Raw genomic sequence first — 10,179 nt, 5'->3', positions numbered from 1 at the left:
TTAGCAATAAAGAATTATAATTTTCTTCAAAATTGAATTGGTTAAAATACGTTTATCAAAAAATTGGCACGGTCAAACCGTTTTCATTTCATTTATGGATCTTGAATTTTTTTAAATAGCTGGATCAGATCTTTGAAATGGGTAGAAAAAAGTTCATGTCACCACTGTTAAGTCATTTTGTTGTTAATAAAGACCGTTTGATTCAATAGGTGTTACGACATTTTTGAACCATTTAATAAATACATTAAGGACATTTTAATCCTTTTCCGTATTCTATTTGATACAAGCTAGAATTTATAAGGTACAAACTGGGTATAAACAGGTTTAGTATGAAGGTTACATTCAAATCGTTAAGCGGAGTGTATAGCTGCAATAACAGACTGCTTATATATGTGATCGTGAAATTGAATTTAGGTCAGATTTAGCTAATTCGCAAACCTTCCGTAAGCAGCAGATTATATTTTTGCCTTCGTGACAAGAAACAACGAGACTGATGTTCCAACTAGTTGTATTCAAATATAGCACCTGTATGGTTAAACCCACAGGATACTTGCAATGCTTTTACGTGTCTACGAAAGTTGATTTTTGTAGGCTTAATGTAATCAACATCATTTCCTTGACCCTGCACAAACCCACCTTGTATTAGGCAAGTTGAAGCAACCCACAATCCAGTGTAAACCAACAGAAAAGATCACTTAAAGCTCTAAACTAGATACTGCTACAGTCAAATAGAAAAAAACAAAATAGTAGAAATAAGGGGGACAGGAAAATGGACAAAGATATAAACTGAGTAAAAGTATACACTCTCGTGAAAATGTTCTGACTTATCAAACAAGACTCTTCTGGTCAATAAGATGAAAGAGAGTGATTAGTTGTAGTGAAGCAACAAGAATAGGAAAGCCAGATACCAATGAAGAAAGAAGAAAAAGTTTAGCAAGGTCTTTGAACCATTTTTGAAGATGTTACATTTGAGCTAACTGATCTAAAACTAAAGTAACTTTTTAGTTTTCACCGTGTTGCACTCATAGTTCTAAGCACGAATCCCTTGAGCGCTTCGGCGGCGGATAGCAGCATGGGCAAAGCACTCTGCTGCGGCGAGCAGCCGGTTCTTATTGTGACTAGTTTAAACTTGCTATTAACAAGAGAAGTCTATTGAACCTTTAAGTTCTAATATTTATTAAATAAACATCATTCGGAAGTCCATAAAAACATAACAGTTGCATTTGAAGTCTAAGGGAACAAACCAGTTGTCCGCCAGAAGAATGTCCATCTACAGAAAACGTCCCATGGGAGCCTCCCCATCCCCAAGTGTAAACATTTCCTCCTGAAGGACAAACGTTGAGGTTATTGCTAAGCATAAGTAATCCAAATAACTCAATTATCTTATGTGAAAATGTTTGAGCAGACCAAATAACTCAATCATCTTATGTGAAAATGTTAAGAGTTAAGGGTCAAAAACACATCTAAACTATCACAATGTTTTGAGTTTCATACATGAACTATTGAGAGTGAGTTTCACATCTAAACTATCACAATGTTTTGAGAGTGGGTTTCCTACCTTAACTCATGCAATGGTTGGCAAAACACCTTCACTAATTTCTGATGGTGTATGTACCTACTCTCTTTCATTTAAAATTCTGCCACGTGAAAAAACAATTCCATTGTGGAAAAGTTAAATAAATTAATATTAATTTACAAGTTAAGGTTAAAGGTTAAAATTATCACCGTATAAATTAAATTATTCTCCACTACAACATCCGACGTCTTCTTCTCCACCTTCTTAGCTATGGTCTTGTCTCAGCCGTGGCGTCGATATCTCCAACTTGGAAGGGGAGACTTTATAGTTTTAAAGAAATCAATTAGAAAACATATATAAAAAAAAATTAGTGTGTCAACTAATGGAGTCGTTATATATGTAAGGTTAAAGAAGATTATATGGCCAAACGCACCTAACAGCGTTTGTAGACAAACATTGGTCAATTCAGCATCTAAGTGTGTTTCGCTAACCATTGGATGATAGTACACATAGAAAACTCACATTCTCAATATTTCAGATATAAAACTCAAAAAACTGTGATGGTTTAAGTATGTGTTTAAACCTTGACTCAAAATGTTATCATTCAAATGCCAAAACAAATAGACAACAAATGAATTACTAAATACTAAAAACTGGAGAGGAAAAACAGTAAATGGCACTTCTACAACTATGCAGAAGCGTAAGAATTTTCCAGCCCACAAACATGCCACAACCAGGGTAGAGGAACACAGAACACAGAAACAACAAAAAAACAAGGAAATTAGCGAGAGATTCTCCTGTGCTATTTCAATGGTGAAACCCGACAATACGTACATCGTCGGCAACAGAAAGTGCTAGAACAACATGGATCAGGATCGTCCTTCAGTTCTGGTCGCAAAGTACTTTCAAAGCCATCGGAGATGTTTATGGAGTTTGGACCGAAACAGATGGGCGAGAATCAAGGCTGAAAGAGATGGTTCTAATGTACCTAGAGAGGTCATGATCGATGATGGTCTCCGGTACATTTTGCAGATCTGGACCGAAAGTCCGGCAAGGGTGGTCGCCTGAGAAGATCAGATCCAAAAAGCTCCTCTGAAAGTGGATATTACACAGCGGTCCATAAGCTTTATGCTAAAGCTTTGTGAGAGGGACTTCACACTGTCCAAGGATAAGTCAGTCGTAGCTGACCAGCCACGTGATATACAAGTGTGGGAGGACCTAAAATTGTAGGCCAAGAAACTTTGGATCATGGCCTAAAAATAAACTTGGGCCTTAATTTTAAAGTGGTATGGATATGACCTCTCAGCTTAAGGGGAAAACATGGAGGGGCACGAGAACTTAAGTTAGGAGACAAAGGAGAGCTTGACCAGCCTTAAAACATTAGCGACACAATTTCTTGAAGCTTTCAGCGTTGGGGAATCGTCGTCAATGGAGAACAGAATTGAGCCAACATCAAATTCTGAGCAGAGAGAGGACTTCGACAAGCAACAGACACGCAACAGTCCAAAATAGAGTTGATAGCAACCTAAAACCAACTGCAGAGATAGGGGAAAGCTCGAAGCTGCCGGAAAATGTTGATGTTGAACAGAGCTTGCACAGACAACAAATTCACGATGTTGAACCAGTATCTTAGAATGTCTGGGATCCAACAAGACACACGGGGTTAGAATATGAATAGGTTTATACAATCCTAGTAGAATAGGAATATGTTTATATAATCCTATTAGAATAGGAATAGGACTACTAAATAGTATCCTATTTGGTAAGGATTGTATTATAAGGTCTATAAATAGGGTCTCAATGTAATAATGCAGACACAACAATTCAATAATATTATTTTTCTATATTTCTCACATGGTATCACATCCTCTACGATCTTGGTAGAAAATCAAAGAGTTTCCGCTGTCGGCGGGCGACTATTACTTAAATATGCCGCCCGTCCGGCCGATGATTATGTTAGCACAAAATTGAATCACCGTGTATATTTCCGGTGACTATTTTTTCATATCTAATTTGTGTAGCACCATGCCATCATTCCAGTGACTACTTTTTCATATTTAATTTGTGTAGCACCGTGCTATCATTTTGGTGACTACTTTTTCATATTTAATTCGTGTAGCATTGTGCCATCATTCCATCATTCATGTGACTATTTTTTCATATATAATTTGTGTAGCACCCTGTCATCTTTTTGGTGACTGCCTTTTTTTTTGCATAGCATCGTGCATCTCCCCGAACTACTTTTCATTTTTAATTTGTGTAGTAAAGTAGATTTTTCCAAACTATTTTCTTATATCTGAGTTGCATAACATCATGCGTCTTTTCAGTGACTCAAATTCGATTAGCATAGTAACATTCGTCTTTCCGTTGACTCCTCAAATCTAATTTGCATAGGGTTATGCCATCATTCCAACCCTACCCATATTATTTCTCTTTTTCAATGGGGTCGTTCCATCAATTCGAACTATCCTATATAATTTCTATTTACTAGTTGGGTCGTGACATCAATCCGACCATACCTATATAATTTTATTCCTTAGATTGTGACCACTTTTAACCATCAAATCTAATACTCCGACATATGAGCATGTTCAAACCAGTTTTTCAGTAACTTGTTTAATATCAACTCATCTATTGATTCCAACATGATCCATATACTTTATACTAGGTTTTGAGCACTTTGTTGCTCAATGGGAGTTTAGTAGCCTTGTTTGATTATGTGAGACTTTATGGTTTGAAGCAGTCTTTTCGGTCTTGTCTTTGAAAGACATTATGACATAAGAGAGGTTTTTCTAGAGGACTTTCAACAAGAGAGAAGAGAGAAGAAAAATGGTTCTTTTGATGCAGTCTTTTTCTCTGACCAGCAACCTTCAGATCGTGCTACCTGATTAACTAACCGTTGGATCGGGCTGAAATTTAGACTGTCTGACATCTTGGTGGTTGATTTGAACGGTGGAGATCGGATTCGAAGGTCAGAAAGATCCCGTATTAGGTCCCGAACAGCAGCTGGGTTTAGTCTTTGCATGTTTGGTTTAAGAAGTTCAACACTGGAATTTTATCTGTGTTTACTAGCATTATGTAGCAAATCCAATATTTAATGAGAAGACAAGCACATTAAGATTGACCGTCAATTTTGTGATGTCTGCAAATATCTCACCAAGCCCCTCATCGGTCCCCGTGTTAATTACATTTGTAACAAGCTAGGTACATGAATTGTACTCACTAGCTTGAGGGGGAGTGTTGTAATATGAATAGGTTTATGCAATTCTAGTAGAATAGGAATATGTTTATATAATCCTATAAGAATAGGAATAGGTTTATACAATCCTATTAGAATAGGAATAGGACTACTAAATAATATCCTATTTGGTAAAGGATTGTATTATAGGGTGTATAAATAGGATCTCAATGTAATAAACTAGACCCAACAACAATTCAATAATATTATTTTTCTATATTTTTCACAAGAACCATGGCAGAAAGGAAAGGTTGCAGCAGAATCACTACTGTGATGGCTGATTTCTCCAAGTGGATTGATGAGATGAAATTGCCTGATCCTTATTTGTGTAGGGAGGATTTCACCTGGTTTCGAGGGCCAAACCACCACAGTGCTACTAGATTAGATAGATTCCTCTACTCTATAGAACGGGAGGAGTTCTTCAAGAACACTAAACAAATGGTTATGCCTAGAGTGAATTCGGACCACTGTCTTATTTTGCTGCAATGTGGTGACTGGTTAAAACAGAGATCCTACTTCAAGTTTGAAAATTGGTGGCTCGAGATAGACAGTTTTTGGGGACTAGCGCATAAATGGTGGAATGAAGTTGAAGTGATAGGATGCCTTGACTATGTTTTTAGTTTGAAGTTAAGGATGCTGAAGAAAAAAATCATAGACCGGAGAAAATTAGCATGTGGGAACTGGACACTAAGAAAAGAAACCTTTTAGCTAAGTTGGCTGATAAAAAATTTGGTTCGGGACACAAGGGCTCTAAATGAAGACGAAATGATGGTTAGAGAAACTGTCTTGGTTGAGCTCGAAAAAATTGGCAAAAAATGAGGAAGCTAGATGGAGACAAAAATCTAGAGTTCTATGGCTAAAACAGGGTTATAACAACACAATTTTCCGAAGGATGGCAACGGCACACGAGATATAATGCTATTGACAAACTGGTAATCAAGGGGTTGGAAATCAAAGACCCAGACCAAATCAAAGTGAGCATGATTGAGTTCTACAAGAACCTATACTCTGAATCAGAAGACAATTGGCCTTCTTTTGAGATTGCTAAACTGTCCTAGAATCTCCCAAAAAGATCAAGAGTGGCTGCAAAGGCCATTGTAATTGTAGGAATAATACAATGTTATAAGAACAATATTTGTTTTATTATAATTGAAAAAATAGTTGGAGAAAAAAATCAGGGGAGACTGTTGGGCATTTGAATAAACATGATTAGATAACTTAACAAGGAAAATTACAGCAGAATAGGCTATTATGTTGTCTGTCGAGCTGAATCCTCCTCTACTGTTAACTACTTTTCCTAATGAGTTAAGATATTTATATTACTCACAGAAAAGAAGTCAGATCTTGTATAAAACATCTCTTTTTATCTAAATGTGTCTCCTATCCTTCCTTGTCTCCTTCCTATAGAGCCTTTGCCTTGTCTATACGCCAGAATTAGAGGAAACTTTTGCAGATCCTAGATGGTAGCAAGCTATGACTGAAGAAATTGGACTTGGAAATTTGTCACTTCATCACGAGACAAAAAAGTTAATTGGTTGCAAAAGAGTCTTCATAGTGAAATATAAAGTTGATGGGTAGGAGGAAATATTCTAAGCACTATTGGTGTTTAAGGATTCACACAAACTTATGGAGTTGATTATCATGAGATGTTTTCCCCTGTTGCAAAGATTAACAAGATCAAAATTCTTTTGTCATGTGCAGCTAATTTTGGTTGGGACTTTCGACAGTTGGATGTGACGAATGCATTTTTTTGTGGAGACTTAGAAGAAGAGGTGTATTATATGGAGTGAATTTGATAAGCCTCTTTTAGCTTCGAGGGTCTATTTCTTAGTTCAAGATCCCTCTTACTAACTGGAATCAAAGATTTAGTAGATCTGTTCCTTGAACAAAGTTGGGGGGAAAATGTGTAATTGAAGAACCTTGTACTGAAGCAATCCCCTAGAGCTTGGTTTGACAGACTCTCTGAAGCCATGAACTCTTTCAGTTACCAACAAAGAAATGCTGATCACACCCTCTTCATAAGACATCAAAAGGGGTAAATTTACTTTTCTCATCGTTTACATTGACAACATAGGAGATGATCCGATTAAGAAGTTGTTAGAACAAAATTTTGAGATCAAAGATCTAAGGTAGTTGCGGAATTTCTTGGGCTCCTTCCTTTTATACCGGGATTTATTTCAATTGAGCTGAGGGTCCTTCGGAAACAGTCTCTCTACCTTCACGAGGTAGTGGTAAGGTCTGCATATATTTTACCCTCCCCAGACCTCACTAGTGGGATTTCATTAGGTATGTTGTTGTTGTTGTTGTTGAGGTGCTAGACTAAAAGAGGAATCTTTATATCTGCTTGTAACACAATTCAGAAAATTCATATTATAAGTAGCAGAAAAGAATTGTTGGTTGAGTGAAAGAGCAGGGAGAATGCAACATTAACATCAATAGGTTTCAAGATTGGGAACAAGCATAAAGACGTTTATTAGCATCTATATAAAATAACACATGCAATTTAAATTTACTATGATCTTTGTACCAGAAATTGCTGCTGTATGCTTCCAACCACAGGATACCTGTCAAGACAACAAAATAAGATTTATGACTTTCATAATATTTTCAAGCCAATCACCCGTCTGATAAAGTATCAGGTAGAGTACACCTTTGTTTGCAAGCAAGCTATTAGTATTAGTAGTTATATCCTGAAATTTTTTCTGGCACAAGATACATGACACCCATTCACAACAGAATTCTGTCCAGGCATTTCTTCAGATCAAAACTCATATGCATAACCTTGGTGTCCACTAGTTAATAGCACATACTAGTATGCATTTTCTCAATAAATAGTCTAACTCAATTACACATTACCTACTTTATGTACCTCTATTACACACTTGAATCTTGATTGGAATAGGTAGCCAAAGCAATGTGTTGACTAAAATAATGGAAAGAGATTCAACATGGAGAAACAAACCTCAGAAACTGAATGCCTCAAAAATGGTCCTTCAACTCTTTCAGGTAAATGAGCGACATCTGTAGATCTGACATAAGCAAACACCAAAAGTACATCACAACTTTATTTTAATGAAAAAAAGAGTCCTTAAGGGTGACTTGACTATCCAAAAAATTCAACTATGAAGAAATGCAAAAAGAGTACCCAATACCAAGACACCCATTTTCATTGGTGCCCCACACGTACAGTTCTCCACCACCTATGAACAAAAACTGAGTAAATACAAAAGCTAAAGCTTACAAAGAAGTTAGCCCTTAGTTCCAAACAATGCACTTGATCTCATGAAATAACATATATTCAAATCGCCTCATTTGAGGACACACATTAAGAAAATGTTAATAAACTTCATATTGGGCCTAACTCAACCACAAAAGTTAAGCACATGAAGTGAGGATTACCGAATACCATGTAAGGAGACAACCTATTCACTCCATCAATGTGAGATATTTAACACCCCCTGCATGCCCATGCACATGACTGGACATATGGTGCTTGGACCATAACATGAAGGCCCAACATCAGGTAACCAATAATAAGGATGAATCTTGCTTTGGTACTATGTTAAGAAAATGAATCTTGGGCCTAAATCCCAAATGCTAGCTCATGATATGAGAATTATCAGTACTATAAGAGGGAACAACGACTCCTTCCCTCAACCAACGCAGGATACTTAAACAAAACAAATATGAACAACTTATCCTTTGAAACATGAAAGATCTTATAGTTCAGTATAACTATTAAAAGAAAAAAAAAAAGCTACATTTGGGTCCCTTTCAAAGCATCATAATTTGACTACAGCTTTGTGCCCTTTCTTCCGTTGTATTTCATAAGAAGAAGGTCGAGCATTCAACAGTCTCCTGACAATATACTCAAAATAACATCCTTGCAAGGTAAAGGATAGAGTATAAAACTAAGGTAAAACTAATATTGTAACGTTCTGCTTGGGTATTTCCCATAGAAGCAAAGGAAGATACAAGCAATTCTAGTTTTCTAAGTCTTGGTGGGTAGAGGGACCCGGTCGATTAATAGAGGTGCACACAAGTTTGATCGTGCATTATCGTAAAAAGAAATATACAAGGATTAGCTCCATGCAATTGCTCATTGGAAATACAAAAGCCTTGAACCATCTAAACCAAGTAAATTAAAGTTGAATCCCCTGAATAAAAACAGAACATACACTTGAAATGTCCAACTTTAGGTTTTACCATTTGGTGTACCATCTAATTGCTCCCTACTACTATTCAGATGAGAAGCTATTCAACTGCGTCTATTGCTCGGTTAAACTAAATGAAGTAATGACACAGCGCAGCTGCACTTGAGTTAACTATCCTTGTGTCAGGCAGTACAATCTACTAGAGAGAGAGAGAACCCCTCCTCAGTCCTCCATATATAATCAATTGTTTTACTTGTTTTAGAATTTAGAAATCATTTTCTGGATGCTTTTATCTAGAAGAAACCATTAGATAAACCAAAGAAACTAAGGTGGCATGAAGGGAAGTTGCAGCTACATCGTAAGAATACTAATAATATTCTTCCAATAACTTATAAAATATTCAGTAAATTGAAAGCCCATAGTTACGTACTCTACCGCAATTTATGTGACACTCTTTCACTTTTAGTCAGTCCAAAAAAATGACATATTTATAACATTTAACTTCAAACTTCCCATTTTACCTTAAAGACATTGATTTATAGCCACAGAAATATCTACAGCTTGTTTTTTACCACAAGTTTTAAAAGTCTTCCAAACATTCTTTAACGCCATGCCCAGTCAAACACCATGCCATAAACTGGTACAGAGGGAGTATGTTTGACTAGGATGAAGAAGTTCTCGGATTGTAATTGTGTTATACATACACTTGGCATATATCCATTTGATTCTCTCTTTAGAAATCTAATGGTTCCTACATAGCGAAAATCTTCTAAGACAACCCAACATAGCTCAACCACCTTTACATTCAAATTTAAAGGCAGTACTCAATCAATTTCTTACCTTTACTCAGGCTTGCAGAAAACACATAGTTAATAGCTCTCGATTGTGGATTGTGTTCAATAATTGCTTATATTTTTTTGACAAAATCAATAGTTGCTCGTGTTTAATGCCACTTAAAATATTAATTTCTCTAAACTTCTTTTGCATTCATAGGTAAGACATGTAGGTTACTATCTCCAAGTTTTACCTTGTTCACCCTAACAGATGCAACCTACTAAAGTTGGCCTTCGATGCATTATTGTGGGATTTATAGTATTACTTAATTGCCTACTACTGATCACTTCCGTACTGTGGTGGTTAAGACGTAGATTGACTATTTTATCCTTAGAAAGAAAGAAAAAAGTCATTGTAAAGACTGCAAGGTTATCCCAAGTGAGAATCTTACGACCCAACATAAGCTCATGATGATGGATTTGGAGATCATGAATAAG

At 36.3% G+C, this 10,179-nt stretch overlaps 1 protein-coding gene across 13 annotated transcripts in view; it reads right to left on the bottom strand.

Moving 5' to 3' along the window:
* Positions 1 to 220: 220 nt before the first annotated feature.
* Positions 221 to 10,179, bottom strand: part of LOC101264219 (ultraviolet-B receptor UVR8) — a 36,967-nt gene continuing 27,008 nt past the window's right edge. For 11 of the 13 annotated variants that reach the window (XM_004239576.5, XM_010322994.4, XM_019213890.3 and 8 more), the window contains 5 exons: positions 7,900 to 7,954; positions 7,717 to 7,783; positions 7,282 to 7,318; positions 1,245 to 1,324; positions 221 to 622 (listed from right to left, as the gene is read on the bottom strand). In XM_004239576.5, coding sequence (XP_004239624.1) covers positions 503 to 622; positions 1,245 to 1,324; positions 7,282 to 7,318; positions 7,717 to 7,783; positions 7,900 to 7,954 — 359 coding nt within the window. In that variant the 3' untranslated portion in view covers positions 221 to 502. Of the gene's footprint in view, positions 623 to 1,244; positions 1,325 to 1,558; positions 1,638 to 1,725; positions 1,837 to 7,281; positions 7,319 to 7,716; positions 7,784 to 7,899; positions 7,955 to 10,179 lie in introns of all 13 variants that reach the window. The other 2 variants (XR_741622.4, XR_011221478.1) reach the window with 1 other exon arrangement.

The sequence above is a fragment of the Solanum lycopersicum genome, chromosome 5 (genome assembly GCF_036512215.1).
Source record: "Solanum lycopersicum chromosome 5, SLM_r2.1".
Lineage (NCBI taxonomy): Eukaryota > Viridiplantae > Streptophyta > Magnoliopsida > Solanales > Solanaceae > Solanum > Solanum lycopersicum.
The sequence above is the reverse complement of the archived record's forward strand: the minus strand, read 5'-3'. Positions and strand labels throughout refer to the sequence as shown.